We start from the raw sequence: 23,013 nt of genomic DNA on the forward strand, positions 1-23,013 counted from the left end.
AGACGTTCTAGACGTCTTCCAGCTGTTTTCATATTGCGGAGAGCAGGAGTAAACCAAGGCGATCTATGAGTAGAAGGCACAGATCTAGTTTTCATCGGTGCCAAGGTGTCAAGACAAGCACGTAGAGTACAGTTATAGAATGATACAGCATCATCAGTGGATTGCATTGAACTAAGATGGGCAAAATTAAACGTTTCCAGAGAGGCCAACAGAGAAGGACAATCAATAGCCTTAACATTACGATAAGTAAGTACAGATTTTGAGTGAGGTTTAGGAACAGGTGGAGAGAAAGAGGCATTGATTAGTATATGGTCAGACACACCAACACAATGTCCAGTTATATTAGTAATAATCCCACCCGTAGAACAGATTATGTCCAGAATATGACCCTTCTTATGAGTCGGAAAGTCAACGTGTTGAGTTAGATCAAAACATCTTATCAATGACAGGAATTCTGAAGAGGCAGAAGAGTTAGAGTCAAGGTGGATATTAACATCGCCAAGAACAATGATGGAAGAGGAGAGTGAACTGGCAAACGCCAAGATCTCCCCAAATTCTGACAAAAATTCAGTCAGAGAACTCTTCGGGGGGCGGTAAATCATTAAGAAGATACACCCAGGAGCCTTGAGAACCATGACTTCAAAAGAGGAAACATCTTGTGGGTTGCCCAAAGTCAATTCAAAATTGTCCCTGAATAAAACCGCCAGTCCCCCACCTCTACCTGTTTTTCTAGGTGAGGCCAGATAATTAAAATTAGGGGGAGAAGCAGCATTCAGGTAAGAAAAGTCACCCGGTACCTGCCACGTTTCAGTTAAAAAGAATAGATCCAACTGATGCTGGTCGATAAGGTCATTGACTAATGCAGCCTTATCTGTGAGCGAGCGACAGTTCAGTAGCGCCAGGTTAGATAGACGATGTGCCGAGATCGAAGGAGCAGACTGATGCGACGATGTAGAACGAGGGACCTCCAGTAGAAACCTATGGTTCACTCCACGATGCGCTCTTCCAGGGCGTCGCCTAAAGCAACGATCAGTAATCCGTACTGCGGGATGATTGATGCACAGTGCCTGAGGTGCTGGATAAGTCTGCCGTTTACAGCCACGATGTATATATCGGGGTCGTCTAGAGATGCTGATAGAGCAGCAAAGATTGTAAGTGGGAGCATCAAGCCGACGGAAAGAACGCAGCCTTCGTAAGTCCTCGCTGGAGTATGAGTATATAGGATAAAGGCTCGGAGTACCAGTTAATTCCTCCATCGCCCGATCAAAAAATGATAGTCCGAGAAAAGGCAAAAGTAAACACACCGCAAGCCCATTTAGCCGCCCGCTCGACATCAGAGCCACAGGGGCAGTTCGTGCAGGCAGGCTCGCAGCTAGCAACAATCAGAGGTGTCAAGTAACGAAGTACAAATACTTCGTTACCTTACTTAAGTAGAAATTTTGGTTATTTTTACTTTACTGGAGTAATTATTTTTTAGATGACTTTTTACTTCTACTCCTTACATTTTCACTCCATTATCTGTACTTTCTACTCCTTACATTTTAAAAATAGCCTCGTTACTGCCATTTCATTTGGACTTGTTTTCATTCCGGCGTGTCATCGTTTAAAAAAACTCTATCCTGACTAATCGCGCCATCCGGATAGAGTGAATTTGATTGTGGTTGGATGAGAAGTATAAACATATAATATTCCGACATCCTATTGGTTTGTACGTGATCCATCGCACCTGCACAGGTCACGTCACACTCCAGCGAGGACGTAACAGACGTACGTAGCTTAGTATAAAGATGTCCGTGGCAGAGACTCAAGAGAATTCGAGCGAAGTGTCCCAACTAAGCACCAGCGAGGAGGTTGGTAGCCAGGAAGACCAACCAACCCTTGTACATCCCTGGCCGTACCTGGAAGAATTTTTCGAAATGGTTGGATGCAAAAACAACTCCTTTCGAATGCGCTGCAAGCTCTGCGCACCCAAGTACCACGAGCTAATGGCTAACTCGCCGTCTAATTTGAAAAAGCATATTGAGGTAAGTTGAAAGTTTATCAGTCGATTATTGACAAAATATTGTAGTAACCTAGTGACGTACTAATGGTAAGTTTGCTATTTTTGCTATAGCTAGATTCATGCCAACACATGCTATAGTTGCTTGCTAGCAGTAGGCTATAATTCAACATTGCAAGTTCGTTTGTTGGGCTCTTTGTGAGATTTGAAATTTGACTTCAGCCAAATGTTATCTGAGCTTATATTATTGCTATTTGCAATATTTGTAAGTTAATTGTGCAAAGCTATAGTCTACAGCTGGTTGATTAAAGCATGTACTAAGGATAGGCATGATCCTGTCTGTGTATGAGAGCGCATGCGCCTGTTTGGGGCAGGCCCCATGGCTTCTTGTAAACAGGTAATAGGCCCAACTACCAACTATCAGTCAAATGCAGTTTAAAATGAATTAAATTTGGACTATGTAATCAATAATGCTACTTTTCAGCCATGCCAGCAGTTGCTTGTAGTCCTAAAACAGCTTTTAGTGGCAATATTATGGTCTGCTCAACATAATTGCATAGACCAGTGAAACTGCTCCCTAACTTGGTAGTCTGATCTTCATTCATGATCTTCAAGCATGACATTTAATACAGAGGAAGTCCTAGATAGTCTGAGCTTGTAGTTTGAGATAAAAAATACGAATCTCAATCTGTGTCTGTGCATTCGTTTTCTCCGCAGAAGAAACACCCCACTCGTCTAGAGAGATACACGCAACTTACTTCAGCATCCCTCAAAAGGAAGTCATCCACTGAAGGTTCTTTGGCCCCACCCTCCAAACAAACCAAGCTGTGGGAGACTCAAAGAGTGTCCCAGGCAAGTGTGGATAAAGTTGTCCTCAAGTTCATTGTCCAAGGCTTGCCCCCGCCACACGTTGTCCAGCAACAGGGCTTCATTGATCTTGTGCAACATCTTCGGCCAAATACAAATGTCATGACACGCAATACTGTTGTAAACAAAGTCACAAAGGCCTCTATTGAAATGAGAAGAAAACTGAAAGCTGCCCTTAGTGAAATTGAGTTCATAGCAACAACAACAGACTGCTGGACGGCACACCGTCGCAGTTTCATTGGTGTCACTGCACACTGGTTTAACCCCCAGACCTTGCAGAGATCTTGTGCTGCCCTGGCATGCAAGCAACTTAAAGGATCACATACCTTTTCTGCCCTGGCTGGTGCCCTTAATGATATTCACACAGAATTCAATATCAGAGAGAAGATCGTTCGCACTACAACTGACAATGGATCAAACTTCCTGAAAGCCTTCAGAATTTATGGGCAGACTGATGAGAACAACAATCCTGAACCTGTAGGAGAGAGTGATGGAGAAGAGGATGATGGTGGCCAAAATGACGATGACGATGAAGAGGAAAGCGTTGAGGGTGTTGAATTTGTTGATGCCGGAGCCCTGTTGGATGAGGATGACTACTTGGAATACCAGCTACCTAAGCACCATCGCTGCGCCTGCCACCTTCTCAATTTAGTGTCCACAGTTGATGCTTTGAAAGCAGAGGTCAACCCATTGTACAAGCGCGTGTCAAGGTCCACATTTGCCAAATGCTCTAGCCTGTGGAACAAAAGTTCAAGATCAACCACTGCATCTGAAGTAATTGAAGACCACTGCAAACTCCAATTCTTAAGGCCTGTTGCTACAAGGTGGAATTCACTCTTCTCAGCCGTAGAAAGAATAGTGAGAATAACAAGAGAACAAGGTGAAGGAGCCCTTGCAGCTGTCTGCAGTGAACTAGATACACCCAAGTAAGAGTGTGTTTTTTTTTTGTTTTTTTTTTTTTGCCTTTCAGTTAATGAAGTGATTAACGATAGATGAAGTCACAGTTTTATACTTTGAATGCTGTAGAACACGTATGCAGTCCCCATATTTACTATGGATGTGATTTGTAGAAACACAACTACATTTCTAAATGTCTCAGATGACAATATTTTTCCTTTTTAATTATGAGTTCCTCCAGTTGAAGATGCTATGTCATGTAGGCTAAGTATTCCATGTTGTTTGTCTTCTTCTTTGTACAGGTTTACTCCAGTGGAACTTGCATTTCTTGCAGAATATGCGAAGACAATGAGCCCAGTTGCAAAGGCACTTGATGTACTTCAAGGTGAAACCAGTGTGCAGATGGGATGGTTGGTCCCCACCATAACTCTACTAAGGACCAAGCTCCAGCAACTTAACATTGCCTCCAAGTTCTGTGAGCCTTTGATTGCTGCACTTCTTTCAGGCCTAGAAAAACGCTTCGGAGAGATGCTTACAGATCCAGAGCTGAGAGCCGCAGCCATTTTAGTTCCCAAATTTAAGACCTGCTGGACAAGTGACGAGAATATCCTCAAACTTGGTAAGTGTCTCACTTCTCGACTTCCCCTTAATATGTATAATTTCTATGGAGACAGTGAAATGAGTTTGAAATGTCATTTAATCTCACACACCCCACTATCCAATACATAATTACATAATTATATTGTCATATAATGTAAGTTGTACTGATTGTTTTTATTCCACAGGCCTTGACTATATCAGAAGCCACTTGGACTGTCAGGCCGAGAATCACGTCAGTGAGGGCTCCCAATCATCTGAGGAAGAGGACTTCTTTTCCTCCTTGAAGAAGACCAGCCCTCTTGAAACGACCCAGCAGTTGGATGCGTACCTGGGGTGCCCAAGAGACACAGCAGAGGTACTGAAGTCCTTCCCAGCTGTGTGCCAGTTATCACTTAAGCTTAATACGGCACTCCCTGCTTCAGCAGCCTGTGAAAGACTGTTTACTGTTGCAGGGCTGATCTTCAGGCCAAAAAGAGCACACACTGGCTCAAAGAACTTTGAGAACCAGCTGCTTTTGCGGCTGAACAAAGCCTATTGGTAACTTTTTGTTGCACATTCTGTGCTTGACTGATGTAGATTCTGATGTTGAAAGTTGGACCTTGTTGCCATTAGCTATAGAATTGAGCATAATACATATGAGGAAGGCATCAATCATATATATATATATATATATATAATTTTTTTTTTTTTTTTTTAATTAATCACTAAGATTAATCGTTCATCTTGACAGCACTAACGTCTACTGTATATAGACAACCATATAAGTGTAATTTTTACTAAACCTGCCCTGGGTACACCAATTTTCTTGTCTTAGTTTTGTTATCAGTTGCCCTCACAGATTCCTGCAACGAAGCTTGGATGTACATTTACATTCCAATAAAGGTTATTGATAACATGCCTTTGAAGTTTGACTGCATCATTGCAATACTTATAGGCAACTAGTCATCATATGTTCCGCTCCATGAACACATGTTAATGATCAGTAGTATACATACTGTATATGGTTCTTTAATATTTGCATTGTACTAAAGTACATTCATTTTCAATGGGCATATGTGCCCATTTTTCAACATTAACATTTTAATATAACATTATAGTTGTTATGGCTTTTAGAAGAATGGGGTTTTTGGGGAGGTGGGCTAGTGCACTATAGACCCCTGTGGTGCGACCTAAGCTTTTGTCCTTAATGGCTTTTTTTTTTTTTTTTTTTTTTCTTCCCCTTACATTACTTTTATACTTTAAGTAGTTTTGAAAGCAGTACTTTTACACTTTTACTTGAGTAAAAAGCTTGAGTTGATACTTCAACTTCTACAGAAGTATTTTTAAACCCTAGTATCTATACTTCTACCTGAGTAATGAATGTGAATACTTCTGACACCTTTGGCAACAATAGCCGACGAAATTGCCGGTGTAACCAAAAGTTAGAAATGTGCAGTTCGTGCAGGCAGGCTCGCAGGCAGGCTCGCAGGCAGGCTCGCAGCTAGCAACAACAGTCGATGAAACTGCCGGTGTAACCAAAAAGCCAGGAATGTCACCACAGAGCAAGCAAAGCTGCAGCAGCGGATCAAAACAGGTGTCCAGAGAAAACCCAAATCCCGAGCAGTCGAGGTAAAGTCCAGCAAAGTATAACAGACAGAAAAGTGAAAAAAGAGAAAAAAGAAAAAAAAAAAAATAGAAGATCCAGCGAGAAGCGGCAGCAAACAAAGCGCACAGCGTACTCTCAACCGGAACCGGAAGGGAGCAATGTACATACACCAAATGGAAAAAACATATGGACATATATTTTTTTATAGATTTCACTGCAACCGATCAGCCGAGACATGTTGGGTGTCCAGATTTTGCTTCTTTAGTGTGCATGAATGTGGGTGCTTCACTGCACGGATGGGTTAAGTGCAAAGGTCTAAAACCCAAAACACATTTGGCTGATGGTTCAGTAACAAGCACAAAAATCACCCAAAACTTCTCTCAGCCCAAATCCAGGTTCTCGTTGAGTCAACATGTATATGTGGTTTAGCCTGACTTAGCTATAAATGTGAACTACCCCATAAATGAGATCTCCTTTTCATCTCAGGTACTTCCCCTGGACACAGTTAAATCCAGTGTGAGATCAGAGTGAGACTTTAGCTGTTTTCTCCTGTTTCTGAAATTCAGCTCCTGAGAAATAAAACTCAAAATGTCATCCCACATGTGGTTTAGCTCACAAGGGGGCCTTGAGCAAGACACCTGAGCCCCAACTACTCCCCGGGTGCTGCAGATTGGGCTGCCCACCACTCCGGGCAAGTGTGCTCACTGCCCCCTAGTGTGTGTGTGCTCACTAGAGTGTATGTGGTGTTTCACTTCATGGATGGGTTAAATGCAGATGTGAAATTTCCCCGTTATTTTCCCCGTTCACTTAATCTATACTACTAATATTAATAGTAGTAGTATTAGTAATAGCTAGGAGTCTATGAAAACTTCAGTGTAGGGTGGGCAGCTAGTCCAAGGCAGTTGGCGGTAGCTGGGGTGTGGGCAGCTGGTCTGAAGTGGGTAGCAGGAGAGCTCGACAGTCAGTCATCCTTCAGTGTCCAGCCGGACAGGTGGGCAGTCGTTTAAATAGTTTCTAATCACTCAGAAATTTCCTTTAATTTTAGAAAGTATGAGTATGAGTTTCACTAAAAAAGAAAAGAAAACTCACCTGTGTGTTTCCTTTATTCTATAGTAAACGGGTTTCGGACAGCAGGGGGCGGGGCTTTTCTGCTACAGCAGGATGATCGATGGGCAAGCGGAGCAGCTCATTGGCTGTTCGCTCTCTCTGATGTCAGGAACGTACATGAGGTGCCGTTGTAAACTCTATAACTCAAGTTTAAAAGCTCTTAAATATAACAGTGGTGTTTTAAAATGTTTTATGCTGTTCAGGAAATGAAGGAATTCTTTTACATTAAAATGTTTCAGCATTTATAAACTATGATCTTGCTCAAAAGCTTCATATCAACCCATTCATTTTGGACTTGCTCTGGAGCGCCCCTTAGCGTTTGAGAAATCTGGAAGACGTTACAGAGCGGTGGTTCTCCTCTCTACAAGTTCTCTGATGCAGCCCGACATGCAGCGCCAGGAGAGGAGAACTTCCACCAGAGAACGGTTCTCTGTTCCACTCCCGGGCTCAAAAGTAGCCACACTCGACCAAACGTACCAAACTCACAGAGCAAGCAGACCTGGATCGGGAAAAAAAACTCTGCCCTAAGATACAGCAATCAGGAGGAGAAACCAGGAACCGCTCACGAGGTGCGGTTTGTCGGAACAGAAGTGGGGAAAAAGACAAGGCTGGAGTAAGAGCTGTTCCTCCAGAGGAGAGTGGGATGGTTCGGGGCTTCAGGATTAATTGGAGCCGAGGAGGGGAAGTTTAAAATAAGAAACACGATGACACAATTCAGGACCCAAGGACAGAAACGGAAACGAAATCAGGACAAACTGAACAAATGGCTGCTCAGATCTGCTCACACTGAGCGGGAACTGAAAGGACATGGAACAGAAGCTCGAGTGTTTAAAAACTCCCAGACATGCTTTACTCAGCTCAGAGTCTCAGCCGCGGCTGAGTCAGTGGATTATACTAAGTAGAGCACTTCTGAGCGGATTTACAGCGGTTTACAGAGTTTTTGACTCAGCACCTTAATGCGGGATGTTTAGGGAAGCATTTCCTGCTTTTAAAGAAAAATTCCACTAATTTATTCAACACTTCTGCATTCTTAAAACGGTTATGGTGTAATCAGAGATTCAGAGCAGTTTGGTCTGAAATGGTTCAGACGTCTTTACAGTGGTGGTGAGAGGAACCAGGTGTCGCCATGACTACAACACAGATATAGACATTTTATTTACCATCCAGAACCACCAGAGAATCTACACGAGTCTTCTGACTTTATATGGAGTGTTGATGATGGAAAATAGTGGAAAATCTGAAATAATCAGTTTTCTTTGGGGACTATTTTGCCACACAGCGCCCTGAATGTCTCCCTCCACCATGAATGGAGTTTCTCTAAACTATCATAAAACAGCATCTCAGTCATCAGGCCTTGAATTCAGAAACATTTCATGTAGGAACTTTCTGTGAGGAGCTTTTAGAGGGGGGCATCTGGTTCCTATTGTAATGCTGGTTCAGACACATGCGGATAAAAATGAACATCAGACCAGGTCAATAACCAGAGTAGCCAGACGAAGTACATAAGAGTGGACGAAAGCGGAGTGGAAAAAACAGACGAGGGTCATAACAATAAAGCCAAGATGGGAACGACAATCGGTAATGGGAGAAAACAAAGCGAAGTCAAACACGAAACAGCAGAGAATCAAACGGCTTGATGTGACTAAGCCTTGGCAGGACTTCCCAAACAGACTAGTGTATATACAGACTTCAACAGGTGGTGCTGGTGGTCAGAATCAGGTGACTGTGATCTGCTGGGTGGTTTGTGATTGGTTGAAGGATGTGACTGACAGAAGGATTCTGGGAAATGGAGTTTTTGATGGTATGAGTGTCTGACAGAGAACCAAGAAGCCTGACACCCACCACTGTAAATAGATGACCTTTAGGCATGTGAGTATATATAAGCTGGGAGATCTCCGAGGAGGCTTTGCTGTGTGCATGCGCACGCGTGAGTGTGTGCATACCCTCAGTGCAGTAGCAGCGTGGTCCGTCCAGCGTGCTGGTGCAAGTGGCTCTGTTCCTGCAGGGTTCTGAGGCGCAGTGATCCACCACAGCCTGACAGCGCTCGCCCTCAAACCCTGTGGCACACACAGCTCATACTAACACACAGTCCCAACAAACCACCACTTCCCTAAAACCCAATTAGTGTGAGCACTCGTTAACCCAGCTGTCCTCTTTTCTTCTTAACGAAACAATTAGCGGCAGTGGAGGCCCACAGTGGCTTTAACAGTACTCTTTCTGATGGGCCTGACTATTCTCTATTCTCCCACTCCCACTCTCTTTCTCTCCCTCTCTCTGAGACTGAGCGTCTCTCTGTGTGGGTGTGTGGGAGAGTTTCCTCTTTTTCTCGTGTTTTTTTTTTTCTTTCTGATTGTTGGTGTCGTATGTGTAGCCGCTGTGAGCGGTGAGGGGCCATGGTGCCTTCTCTGACCCTCTCTAATGGCTTTAGGTGTGTCCCAGCCGCTGAAGCAACAGTCGAGGACGTGCTTTTAGCAGTGGGGGAAAAAGTTGGAAATGACCAAATTTACTCCGCCAATGTTCCGCTGTTTATTTCAAACGATCTGATCGCGAAGGAGCTGAGCCGCTTTGGGAAGTTCGCCAGTGCGATAACGCTGATCCCGCTCGGCTGTAAGACCGCGGTGCTGAAGCATGTTCTGTCCTTCAGGCGGCAGGTGTTCATGTTTCTGAACAGCGCTGATAAAACACTGGAGGCCTCTTTCCGCGTCGCTCACGGAGAGAGCTCGTTCATGGTGTACACTAGTACAGATAGCCAGAGATGTTTTGAATGCGACGATATTGGCCATAAGTGGTTTGCGTGCCCACATAAAAATCAGGTGGCAGCTCAAGAGAACCGGGTCTCTCCCGCGGCTGAGCGCTGTAAGACCGCTGAGGTGGAGGTGACCCAAGACCCGGATGAAGGCACGTCATTCATTCATTCCTGGATGAGACTAAAGGCAGACCTGTTAATGTCGGCGAGTTTTTCCCAGATTTGGACAGGTTTGTATGTTCAGTGTTGAAGGTGCAGAGGAGTGTTGGCTATGGTGTTCTTCCACAGCAAAAGCATTTTCGTCTAAAAAAGCATGTAACCACGATCCGAAAGGCCAAATCTGCAAAGTCTAGAGCCGTTTCTGGCCGTATGGATGTATAAGTACAGTGCACATGTGGAAAGGGTCTCTCCTGTCTGCTTTTCCTGTTCTCTTCTCTGTTCTCTCCTGCTATTCCCTGCGATGATGGGCTTTCTGAGGTTGGGCTCTCTGAACATTAATGGGCTGAGGGATAGGAGTAAACAGACTGTGTTTTCTGAATTCTTTAGCCTAAAGCAGTTACACGTATGTTTTTTTACAGGAGACCCACAGTAGTGAGGATGGGGCAGCTGATTGGGGTTTGTGGTGGAAGGGAGATTATGTTCTTAGTCACGGCTTATTAGTCTTAGTCTAATATTAGTGCAGGAGTGGCCATACTTTTCTCCCAGTCTTTAAAGGTTACAGTGTTATGTACTAGTGAAATAGAAGCAGGGTGTATACTGATGATTTTTGTTTTTATTAATGTGTATGCTCCGAATAGATGACCTGATAGAGTAGAGCTGTTTACCAGACTGAAGTTTGTGCTGCAGTCTCTCTCTTCTGGGGTCATCACTGTTATGGGGGGACTGGAACTGCACAATAGATTTTACTAGAGATGGAAATGGGGAAGAACCACATCCCCAGCCTGCATCTGCTCTAACCACGGTCATATCTATGTTTAATCTGATAGATGTGTGGCGGGAGAAATTTCCCAGGATCAAACAGTACACTTGGGTAAAAGGTTCTGCTGAGAGGGTTTTTGCCGCATGACTGGACAGACTTTACGTCTTCCATAATGTGAGACATGTCAGTCTAATATTTGTCCAACTTCTTTTTCTGATCATCATCTATGCACTGTTGATTTCTCAATGGTTTCTCGTGCTAGTAGAAGTTGTCTATGGTATTTTAATAGGAAACTTTTGTTAGACAAAGGCTTTTGTGAAAATTTTTATTTGTTTTGGGGGAAGTGGATTGAAAAAAAGGGGGGATTTTGATAGTCTAATGCAGATTGGGAAGGCACAGATTAAAATTTTCTGTCAGAATTTTACATTGTATTCCACAGCGAGGCTGAGGACAGCTATTATAGTGTTGGAGCAAGATATTGTAAAAGTTCATGACCTTATGATAAATCAGAATGTTCCTGCTATACAGACTGTTTTAAGTACAAAGCATCAGGAATCAGGTGCTATTTTAAATGAAAAAGCAAAGGGGGCCCTGGTTAGATCAAGGTTTGTGTCTCTTAATGATATGGATGCTGCCACTACTTTCTTATTTAATTTGGAAAGATCCACTGTTGATTGTCAGTCTTTGGCATCGTTGCGGAAGGACGATGGTTCCATTGCCTCAGGTCCCTTGGAGATTCTATTCTGACTTGTTCTCAGCTAGAGGTACGGACCAGTATGGCTCTGAAGTGCTGCTTGCAGAACATCCTAAGGTCGATCAAGAGCAAAGTCAAGAGCTCGATACCACACAGATTTTTGAAGTGGTGACAGAAGCTGTGCATCAGCTCACCTCTGGACAAGCACCAGGAATTGATGGTCTACCTGTGGACTTTTACAAGGCCTTCTGGGGAGTCATTGGGAAAGATCTTCTCAGTGTTCTGCAAACTAGCTTTGATGCCAATATGCTTCCACAGAGCTGCCAGCGTGCTGTCCTCTGTCTTCTGCCGAAGAAGAGTGATCTCTGCCTGCTTAAGAACTGGCAGCCTGTGTCGCTTCTTTGCACTGATTAAGATCCTGTCACGCTGTATTGTTAATAGACTTTAAAAAGTTTTAGATTTTGCTAGACTGTCTGGTCCTGAGTTTGGCCTCTTGCATGATTAAGGTAGGAGGTGGTCTAAGTCGCCTAGTCCCCATTAGTAGGGGGATTAGGCTGGGCTGTCCACTGTCAGGACAGCTCTACTCTATTGCAGTTGAACCTTTTGTTTGTTTACTGAGGAAGAAGCTGTCAGGTTTGCAGTGTGGGACTACTTCCATTAAACTGTCTGCTTATGCGGTTGATATTACAGTGGTGATACGTCATGATGCTGATGTTGTGTTTGACAGAGTCCTTAAAAACTTATGAACAAGCCTCTTCAGCAAGACTAAAGTGGGATAAAACAGAAGCTTTATGGAGTGGTCCGAGAGGGAATAGCTTGCTTCCAGTACTTCCAGGTGGTGTACAGAGGGGTAGGAAGGGGTTGAAGGTTTTAGGGGTCTGGTTAGGAACTGAGGAAGTTAAGGCTAAGAATTGGGAGGGGCTGATGGAGAAAGTGCTTAAATGGTCATGGTTGCTACCCCGGTTATCATATAGGGGGCGAGTTCTTGTCGCCAACAACCTTATAGCATCAACGTTGTGGCATAAGTTCACTGTACTAAACCCACCTGGAGACCTGATTAATGCCATTCAGAGGGCGATGGTGGATCTTTTTTGGAGTGGTCAGCACTGGTTAAGATATGCAGTGTTGTATCTTCCTGTGCAGGAGGGTGGTCAAGGGCTGATGGATATCCACTCCAGAGTCGCTGTCTTGCACTTACAGGTAGTGCAGCGGCTGCTGTATCACCAGCGTCATGGATGGACCTGGCCTGTGCCCTCCTACAGTTTGCTGGTCACATGGGCTTGGACAGACACCTGTTTTCCCTTTCGCTGGGAACAGTGGACTTGGGAGGTTTGACTCTTTTTTACTTAGCAGCTGTGGAGGCCTGGCAGCTTTTTTCTTTTTCAAGGGAGAGCTCCACAGTTCCATCAAAGTGGATCTTCAAGGAACCTTTGTTTTTCAACTCTATTTTCCCGACACTGTCTCAGGTCTCTGGTGCACTGTGGGTCAGTTTCTTGGAAGCTGGAATCAGTAAACTTCGCCATGTGAGGAGGGGTATAGCGCGGATCACAGCGAGACTGTTTGGAGACATGGTTGGTCTCAGGTCAGTGCGCCTGGCTTCACAGGTACTAGACCATTTGAGGTCTGACCTGTCTGTTGCAGTCCTAGAATATCTGAATACAGTACCTGTGGAGGACTGCCGGAGTGAAATGGTGGACTGTCCAGAGGTAATGGCCAGAGTGGAACGGGAGGACTGGCAGGATGGTCAAGGGAAACTCCTTTCACTAGGGAACCCAGCTCTTGGGAACTTTAGTGGACTTTAGTCATTGTACTTTGCATGCAAAAGAATTGCTAATTGTTCATAGTCTTTCTTTTTCAGGTTGTTCCAGTACTGAGTATGAATGTCTGCCTTGTGCAACATCTTTAAGTGTTCTGGCAAATTCCTTTATCATGTGCTTGTTTAGGTGCACATGACCCTCTGGATGGTGGCAGGGTGGAAGTCCTTGCGGGGCAGCAGGGTAGAGACGATAATTTTGGCGTTAGGAAATGATTCAGCAGCTCTGTCTGCTACTCTGCACACCAGTCCTCCGACTCTCTCTTGCTCTAGTCTGAGGTCATTGGTGCCAGTGTGGATTATGATGTATTTGGGAGTGCCGAGGTTGGGGTCAGAGATTATTCTGTGGGCATCTCTTATTTTTGGGCACCATATTTTCGATGTTGTTTGACCCGGGAAGAGCAGGTTTTCTATGTCTCCCTTCAGCTCCTGTAGCTGGTTTGTAGTCAGGCTGAGCTGGTCTCTGAGGAGGCTCATGTCTATGCTGGTGCTGATGTGGGTGTGGATGTGCTCCCTCAGTTCCACCAGCTCCACTTTCAGCAGGGAGAGGCTGTTCCTGATCTCAGCTACAGTGGAGTGGAGGCGTGGGCTCGAGGGAGGGGCAATGAGGCTGAGGGGGCGCTGTGTTCTGCAGTGACAGTGGGATGGTGGGGGGCTCTGTTTCTCTCTCAGGTTGTAGTGGTTGAGGCGTGGGGGCTGGACTGTGGGCTTCTGCGCTTTCACATTCAGCTAGAGCTGTGAGGCGGGGAAAGGCCCCTTCAAACTTCAGCAGTGCCTCCTCGCTGCCCTGGACCATTACTGTACCGTTTTGGTATAAATTCACTGTCAGAAGCCGATTTTCAGAGTCTTTTTCAGCTTCCTCAAAAATATATATTTGACGCCCTTTGCAGATCCCTCGTTTTGTGGTGTGCGTCAGGTATTTATGTATGGCTGAATGCCATGCTGTACTGCGCTAAGTGTAAAAGAGCAGGTTGGTGGTGGTTCTCTTCCCTTTGAGTACACTACAGTCTTTAAACATAGTCTCGGGCTTCTCTCTCTGGGTTTTCTGTCTGTGCTGCTGTCTGCTGCTCTCAGAGCGGATCTCTATGGGGAACTCAAATGCACGGGGAGGGGGGGGGGGTGCTGCTGCCATTGTGATAGGGTGTTTTGAAAAATGCCAGCAGCTCTGCCGACCAATAGGATGCTTACAGTAACTGTCAGATTAGCAGACTCAGTAAACTTAGCGTGTTTAGCAGAGTCTGGTCAGTTTTCCTTTTTCGTTTCCTCTGTATTTCCCTGCTATGGCATTAAGCTCTACTGTCCAAGTGTTTCTGGGGCTCTTAAAAACAAATCTTACCTGTAAATGTGAGGCAGAGTTCTGGGCTGCTCAGAATCTGGTCGTCACTCTACTCTTGCTGTCTAATGTTATCTGTTTTGTTCCCATCTCTTTCCTCTGCTCTTCCTTAAAACTTCTTTTAAAGTTTATTCCAGTAGGTTTGTTGTTTATTCCAGTAAGCTATTGTTCAGCTTATCTCCTATCTCATATCCTCCCTGCCTGGGTTTCCTTTATTTTTCCTTTTCTTCCTGGTCCTGGTCCTGGTGTGTTTGCCTCCTGTGCTAACGGCTAAGGCTGCTCTCCTAGCTAGTCTCCCTTTGTTATTTATTTTATTTGTTCTTCTAACTGTGTTTACAGTGTTCAGTTCAAAATCACGTTTACTCTTGATAATCTGTTTATATTTTGTTTGTTTTCTGTAATTTAACTCATTTTAAAATAAAAACATAAAAATTTTAGGAGCTCATATTAAACATGACTTCTCTCTTCCTCTCTCTCTCTTTGCCTCTCTCTCTCTTTCTCTCTCTCTGTGTATCTCTCTCTCTCTCTCACTCTCTCACTCTCTATTCTCACACCCCCCCCTCTCTATTCTCCCACTCTCCCACTCTCTCTCTCTTTCTCTCTCTATTCTCCCACAGTTTCTCTCTCTATTCTCCCACTCTCTCTCTCTGTTCTTCCTCTCTCTCTCTCTCTCTATTCTCCCAATTCTCCCACTCTCACACTCCCTCTCTCTCACTCTCTCACTCTCTATTCTCACACCCCCCCTCTCTCTATTCTCCCACTCACCCACTCTCTCTCTCTCTTTCTCTCTCTATTCTCCCACAGTTTCTCTCTCTATTCTCCCACTCTCTCTCTCTCTATTCTTCCTCTCTCTCTCTCTCTCTCTCTCTCTCTCTCTCTCTCTATTCTCCCAATTCTCCCACTCTCACACTCTCTCTCTCTCTATTCTCCCACTCTCCCTCTCTATTCTCCCAATTCTCCCACTCTCACACTCTCTCTCTCTCTATTCTCCCACTCTCCCTCTCTATTCTCCCAATTCTCCCACTCTCTCTCTCTCTCTCTCTCTCTCTATTCTCACACTCTCCCTCTCTATTCTCCACTCTCCCCTTCTCTCTCTCTCTCTCTATTCTCCCAATTCTCCCACTCTCTCACACACTCTCTCTATTCTCCCACTCCCCCTCTCTCTTTCTCTCTCTCTCTCTCTCTCTCTCTCTCTCTCTCTATCACTCTCTATTCTCACACCCCCCCTCTCTCTATTCTCCCACTCTCCCTCTCTATTCTCCCAATTCTCCCACAGTTTCTCTCTCTATTCTCCCACTCTCTCTCTCTCTATTCTTCCTCCCTCTCTCTCTCTCTCTCTCTCTCTCTCTCTCTCTCTCTATTCTCCCAATTCTCCCACTCTCACACTCCCTCTCTCTCTCTCTCTCTATTCTCACACTCCCCCCTCTCTATTCTCACACCCCCCTCTCTATTCTCCCCTTCTCTCTCTCTCCCTCTCGATCTCTCTCTCTCTCTCTCTCTCTCTCTCTCTCTCTCTCTCTCTCTCTCTCTCTCTCTCTCTCTCTCTCTCTTCTCCCAATTCTCCCACTGTCACACTCCCCCCCCCTCTCTCTATTCTCCCAATTCTCCCACTCTCTATTCTCACACTCTCCTCCTCTCTCTCTCTCTCTCTCTCTATTCTCCCAGTTCTCCCACTCTCTATTCTCACACTCTCCTCCTCCTCTCTCTCTCTCTCTCTCTCTCTCTCTCTCTCTCTATTCTCCCAATGCTCCCACTCTCTATTCTCACACTCCCCTTCTCTCTCTCTCCCCCTCTTCTCCCAATTCTCCCACTGTCACACTCTCCCCCCTCTCTCTCCCTCTCTCTCTCTATTCTCCCACTCCCCCCCTCTATTCTCCCACACCCCCCCTCTCTCTTGCTCTCTCTCTCTCTATTCTCCCAATTCTCCCACTCTCACACTCCCCCCTCTCTATTCTCCCCTTCTCTCTAACCCTCTCTCTCTCTTTCTCTATTCTCCTAATTCTCACACTCTCACACTCTCCCTCTCTCTCTGTATTCTCCCACCCCCTCTCTCTCTCTATTCTCCCAACTCTTCCCCTCTCTCTCTCTATTCTCACACCCCCCTCTCTCTATTCTCCCAATTCTCCCACTCTCTCTCTCTATTCAGACACTCCCCCCCCCCTCCCTCTCTGTCTCTCTCTCTCCCACTCTCTCTCTCTATTCTCACACCCCCCCTCTCTCTATTCTCCCAATTCTCCCACTCTCTCTCTCTATTCAGACACTCCCCCCCTCTCCCTCTCTCTCTCTCTCTATTCTCACCCCCCCTCTCTATTCTCACACCCCCCCCTCTCTCTCTCTATTCTCCCCTTCTCTCTCTCCCTCTCTCTCTCTATCTCTCTCTCTCTTCTCCCAATTCTCCCACTCTCACACTCTCTCTTTCTCTCTCTCTCTGTATTCTCCCACCCCCCCCTCTCTCTCTATTCTCCCAACTCTCCCCCTCCCTCTCTCTATTCTCCCACTCTCCCCCTCTCGCTCTCTATTCTCCCACTCTCCCCTTCTCTCTGTCTCTCTCTCTCCCACTCTCTCTCTCTATTCTCACACCCCCCCTCTCTCTATTCTCCCACTCTCTGTCTCTATTCAGACACCCCCCCCTCTCTCCCTCTCTCTCTCTCTATTCTCACCCCCCCTCTCTATTCTCACACTCCCCCCCTCTCTCTCTATTCTCCCCTTCTCTCTCTCCCTCTCTCTCTCTTCTCCCAATTCTCCCACTGTCACACTCTCCCCCCCTCTCTCCCTCTCTCTCCCAATTCTCCCACTCTCCCACTCTCTATTCTCACACTCTCCCCCCCCTCTCTCTCTCTCACACTTCTCCCAATACTCCCACTGTCACACTCTCCCCCCCTCTCTCCCTCTCTCTCTCTATTCTCCCAAATCTCCCACTCTCTATTCTCACACTCTCCTCCTCTCTCTCTTCTCCCAATTCTCCCACTCTCTATTCTCACACCCCTCTCTCTCTATTCTCCCTCTCTCTCTCTCTCTCTCTCTCTCCCTCTCTCTCTCTATTCTCACACCCCCCCTCTCTTTCTCTATTCTCACACTCCCCCCACTCTCATACTCTCTCTTTCTCTCTCTCTCTGTATTCTCCCACCCCCCCTCTCTCTCTATTCTCCCAACTCTCCCCCTCCCTCTCTCTATTCTCCCACTCTCCCCCTCCCTCTCTCTATTCTCCCACTCTCCCCCTCTCGCTCTCTATTCTCCCACTCTCCCCTTCTCTCTGTCTCTCTCTCTCCCACTCTCTCTCTCTCTATTCTCACACCCCCCCTCTCTCTATTCTCCCACTCTCTGTCTCTATTCAGACACCCCCCCCTCTCTCCCTCTCTCTCTCTCTATTCTCACCCCCCCTCTCTATTCTCACACTCCCCCCCTCTCTCTCTTTTCTCCCCTTCTCTCTCTCCCTCTCTCTCTCTCTCTCTCTATCTCTCTCTCTCTCTTCTCCCAATTCTCCCACTGTCACACTCTCCCCCCCCTCTCTCCCTCTCTCTCCCAATTCTCCCACTCTCCCACTCTCTATTCTCACACTCTCCCCCCCCCCTCTCTCTCTCACACTTCTCCCAATACTCCCACTGTCACACTCTCCCCCTCTCTCTCCCTCTCTCTCTCTATTCTCCCAAATCTCCCACTCTCTATTCTCACACTCTCCTCCTCTCTCTCTCTCTCTTCTCCCAATTCTCCCACTCTCTATTCTCACACCCCTCTCTCTCTATTCTCCCTCTCTCTCTCTCTCTCTCTCCTCTCTCTCTCTATTCTCACCCCCCCCCTCTCTTTCTCTATTCTCACACTCCCCTTCTCTCTCTCTCCCTCTCTCTCTCTCTCTCTTCTCCCAATTCTCCCACTGTCACACTCTCCCCCCTCTCTCTCTCTCCCTCTCTCTCTCTATTCTCCCACTCCCCCCTCTCTATTCTCCCACTCTCCCCCCCTCTTGCTCTCTCTCTCTATTCTCCCACCCCCCCTCTCTCTTTCTCTCTCTCTCTCTGTCTCTCTCTCTCACTCACTCTCTATTCTCATACTCCCCCCCTCTCTCTATTCTCCCACTCTCACACTCTCTCTCTCTTTCTCTCTCTATTCTCCCACAGTTTCTCTCTCTATTCTCCCACTCTCTCTCTCTATTCTTTCTCTCTCTCTCTCTCTCTCTCTCTCTCTATTCTCCCAATTCTCCCACTCTCCCACTCCCTCTCTCTCTCTCTCTCCCACTCTCCCTCTCTATTCCCCCCTATTCTTCCACTCTCTCTCTCTATTCTCCCACTCTCCCCTTCTCTCTGTCTCTCTCTCTCTCTCCCACTCTCTCTCTCTATTCTCACACCCCCCTCTCTCTATTCTCCCAATTCTCCCACTCTCTCTCTCTATTCAGACACTCCCCCCCCCCCTCCCTCTCTGTCTCTCTCTCTCCCACTCTCTCTCTCTATTCTCACACCCCCCCTCTCTCTATTCTCCCAATTCTCCCACTCTCTCTCTCTATTCAGACACTCCCCCCCTCTCTCCCTCTCTCTCTCTCTCTATTCTCACCCCCCCTCTCTATTCTCACACCCCCCCCTCTCTCTCTCTATTCTCCCCTTCTCTCTCTCCCTCTCTCTCTCTATCTCTCTCTCTCTTCTCCCAATTCTCCCACTCTCACACTCTCTCTTTCTCTCTCTCTCTGTATTCTCCCACCCCCCCCTCTCTCTCTATTCTCCCAACTCTCCCCCTCCCTCTCTCTATTCTCCCACTCTCCCCCTCCCTCTCTCTATTCTCCCACTCTCCCCCTCTCGCTCTCTATTCTCCCACTCTCCCCTTCTCTCTGTCTCTCTCTCTCCCACTCTCTCTCTCTCTATTCTCACACCCCCCCTCTCTCTATTCTCCCACTCTCTGTCTCTATTCAGACACCCCCCCCTCTCTCCCTCTCTCTCTCTCTATTCTCACCCCCCCTCTCTATTCTCACACTCCCCCCCTCTCTCTCTTTTCTCCCCTTCTCTCTCTCCCTCTCTCTCTCTCTCTCTCTCTCTATCTCTCTCTCTCTCTTCTCCCAATTCTCCCACTGTCACACTCTCCCCCCCTCTCTCCCTCTCTCTCCCAATTCTCCCACTCTCCCACTCTCTATTCTCACACTCTCCCCCCCCTCTCTCTCTCTCACACTTCTCCCAATACTCCCACTGTCACACTCTCCCCCTCTCTCTCCCTCTCTCTCTCTATTCTCCCAAATCTCCCACTCTCTATTCTCACACTCTCCTCCTCTCTCTCTCTCTCTTCTCCCAATTCTCCCACTCTCTATTCTCACACCCCTCTCTCTCTATTCTCCCTCTCTCTCTCTCTCTCTCTCTCCCTCTCTCTCTCTATTCTCACACCCCCCCTCTCTTTCTCTATTCTCACACTCCCCTTCTCTCTCTCTCCCTCTCTCTCTCTCTCTCTTCTCCCAATTCTCCCACTGTCACACTCTCCCCCCTCTCTCTCTCTCCCTCTCTCTCTCTATTCTCCCACTCCCCCCTCTCTATTCTCCCACTCTCCCCCCCTCTTGCTCTCTCTCTCTATTCTCCCACCCCCCCTCTCTCTTTCTCTCTCTCTCTCTGTCTCTCTCTCTCACTCACTCTCTATTCTCATACTCCCCCCCTCTCTCTATTCTCCCACTCTCACACTCTCTCTCTCTTTCTCTCTCTATTCTCCCACAGTTTCTCTCTCTATTCTCCCACTCTCTCTCTCTATTCTTTCTCTCTCTCTCTCTCTCTCTCTCTCTCTCTATTCTCCCAATTCTCCCACTCTCCCACTCCCTCTCTCTCTCTCTCTCCCACTCTCCCTCTCTATTCCCCCCTATTCTTCCACTCTCTCTCTCTATTCTCACACTCTCCCTCTCTCTCTATTCTCCCAATTCTCCCACTCTCCCACACTCTCTCTCTATTCTCCCACTCCTCCCTCTCTCTTTCTCTCTCTCTCTTTATTCTCCCAATTCTCCCACTCTTTCTCTCTATTGTCACGCTCCCCCCCTCTTTCTCTGTTCTCCCACTCTCCCACTCTCTCTCTTTTTCTTTCTCTCTACGCTGCCACCCCCCTCACTATTCTCCCACTCTCCTCCTCTCTCTCTCTCTCTCTCTCTCTGTCTTCTCCCAATTCTCCCACTCTCTATTCTCACACCCCCCCTCTATTCTCCCTCTCTCTCTCTCTTTCTCTCTCCCTCTCTCTCTCTCTATTCTCACAATCCCCCCCTCTCTCTATTCTCACAGTCCCCCCCTCTCTCTATTCTCACACTCCCCTCCTCTCTCTCTATTCTCCCCTTCTCTCTCTCTCTCTCTCTCTCTCTCTATTCTCCCACTCTCCCCCCTCTCTCTCTCTCTATTCTCCCACTCTCCCCCTCTCTCTATCTCTCTATTCTCCCACTCTCACCTTCTCTCTCTCTCCCTCTCTCTCTCTCTCCCTCTCTCTCTCTCTCTCTCTCTCTCTCTCTCTCTCTCTCTCTCTCTCTCTATTCTCCCAATTCTGCAACTCTCCCACTCTCTATTCTCACACTCTCCTCCTCTCTCTCTCTCTGTCTTCTCCCAATTCTCCCACTCTCTATTCTCACCCCCCCCTCTATTCTCCCTCTCTCTCTCTCTTTCTTTCTCCCTCTCTCTCTCTATTCTCACAATCCCCCCTCTCTCTATTCTCACACTCCCCCCCTCTCTCTCTATTCTCCCCTTCTCTCTCTCTCTCTCTCTCTCTCTCTCTCTCTCTCTCTCTCTCTCTCTCTCTCTCTCTCTCTCTCTCTCTCTCTCTCTCTCTCTCTCTCTCTCTATTCTCCCACTCTCCCCCCTCTCTCTCTCTATTCTCCCACTCTCCCCCTCTCTCTATCTCTCTATTCTCCCACTCTCACCTTCTCTCTCTCTCCCTCTCTCTCTCTCTCTCTCTATTCTCCCAATTCTGCAACTCTCCCACTCTCTATTCTCACACTCTCCTCCTCTCTCTCTCTCTGTCTTCTCCCAATTCTCCCACTCTCTATTCTCACACCCCCCCTCTCTATTCTCCCTATCTCTCTATCTCTCTCTCCCTCTCTCTCTCTCTATTCTCACCCTCCCCCCTCTCTATTCTCACACCCCCCCTCTCTATTCTCCCTTTCTCTCTCTCTCTCTCTCTCTCTCTCTCTCTCTCTCTCTCTCTCTCTCCCTCTCTCTCTCTCTCTCTATTCTCCCACTCCCCCCTCCCACTCACACATTTGTATTGTCAAAGCGTTCATACTATAAATAAACATTGAAAATATACATTAAATATATATATATATATATATATATATATATATATATGTTAATTAATTAAATATTAAGTGTTAAATGTATACATGTATATATATATATTCTTTTTAAATTATATATACATATATATATATATATATATATATATATATATATAAAAGAAAATATACATATAGAAGTGTTAATTAATAAAATAATATAATTATTAAATATACAGTATCAAACAAACAAAGCAAGAAGAACTTACATACAGATAATATATACAAAGTGTGTGTGTGTGTGTTGGGGGGGGTTGGTGTTTCACTCACTGTCCCGGAGTGTGTGACACTCGTGTACGTATCTGGCTGCAGTGGGGGCTGATGGACCCTCTCCGAGTGTAATGGTCAGTTTCTGGCTGTCGGTCAGCGCTCTGAAGCCGCTCTCTTCTTCTTCAAACTGACTGAAGTATTTATTTCTTATATGTTCATATTTGGGGCAGTGTAGAAGGAAGTGCACCTCTGTCTCAACCTCACCTGTCCTGCAGTGACCACACACTCTGTCCTCTCTCGGGATCCAGGAGTGTTTAAAGCGGCCTCTCTCGACGGCCAGGCTGTGGTCACTCAGTCTGTATTTGGTGAGGATCTGTCTCTGCTTCGTATCTCGGACAGTGAGGAGATACTTGGCCAGGGCGTATTCGTGTTTTAGGGTCAGAAAACAGGTCAGTCTGTTTTGGGAATGAGTTTGGGTTCTCCAATGTTCCAGATAAGTGTTTTTGCTGTGTTTAATAATTTGGGTTATTCTGATTGGTGTTTGGGAAGCAGGGCTGGTCAGAGAGTTGGGGTTATTAGGGGTCAGTGTCTTGGTCAGTCTCTGGACCAGCTGACACAGGGGACTCTTTTCAGGGTTCAGCTCTTGGGACTGGAGGGCCTGGAACTGTAGGCTTGTTGTGGGACTTGATTTTAGGTGCATCCAGAATTTGAGAGCTCTTTTTTTGATATTAATGATTAATGGGAATCTGCCTAATTCAGCTCTGCATGCATTAGTTGGGGTATTTCTTTGGACACGTAAAATTAATCTGCAGAATTCTGCATGCAGGGCTTCAATGGGATGCTTGTCCCATCTAGTGTAGTCATGACAACTGAGTGGACCCCATACTTCACTACCGTACAGCGCAATGGGCAGGATTATACTTTCAAAGATTTTCAGCCAGATTGGAATTGGGATGTCAATCTTGTTGAATTTGTG

General features: G+C 46.4%; 1 protein-coding gene across 3 annotated transcripts in view; it reads right to left on the minus strand.

The window, feature by feature from the left end:
• Positions 1-23,013, minus strand: part of dner (delta/notch-like EGF repeat containing) — a 142,899-nt gene that overhangs the window by 12,654 nt on the left and 107,232 nt on the right. For 2 of the 3 annotated variants that reach the window (XM_017686934.2, XM_037539784.1), the window contains exon 7: positions 8,999-9,112. The exons of the other annotated variant lie outside the window; for it this stretch is intronic. In XM_017686934.2, the coding sequence (XP_017542423.1) occupies positions 8,999-9,112 (114 nt within the window). The remainder of the gene's footprint in view (positions 1-8,998; positions 9,113-23,013) is intronic. 3 annotated transcript variants of the gene reach the window in all.

Source organism: Pygocentrus nattereri, chromosome 7, assembly GCF_015220715.1.
Source record: "Pygocentrus nattereri isolate fPygNat1 chromosome 7, fPygNat1.pri, whole genome shotgun sequence".
NCBI lineage: Eukaryota > Metazoa > Chordata > Actinopteri > Characiformes > Serrasalmidae > Pygocentrus > Pygocentrus nattereri.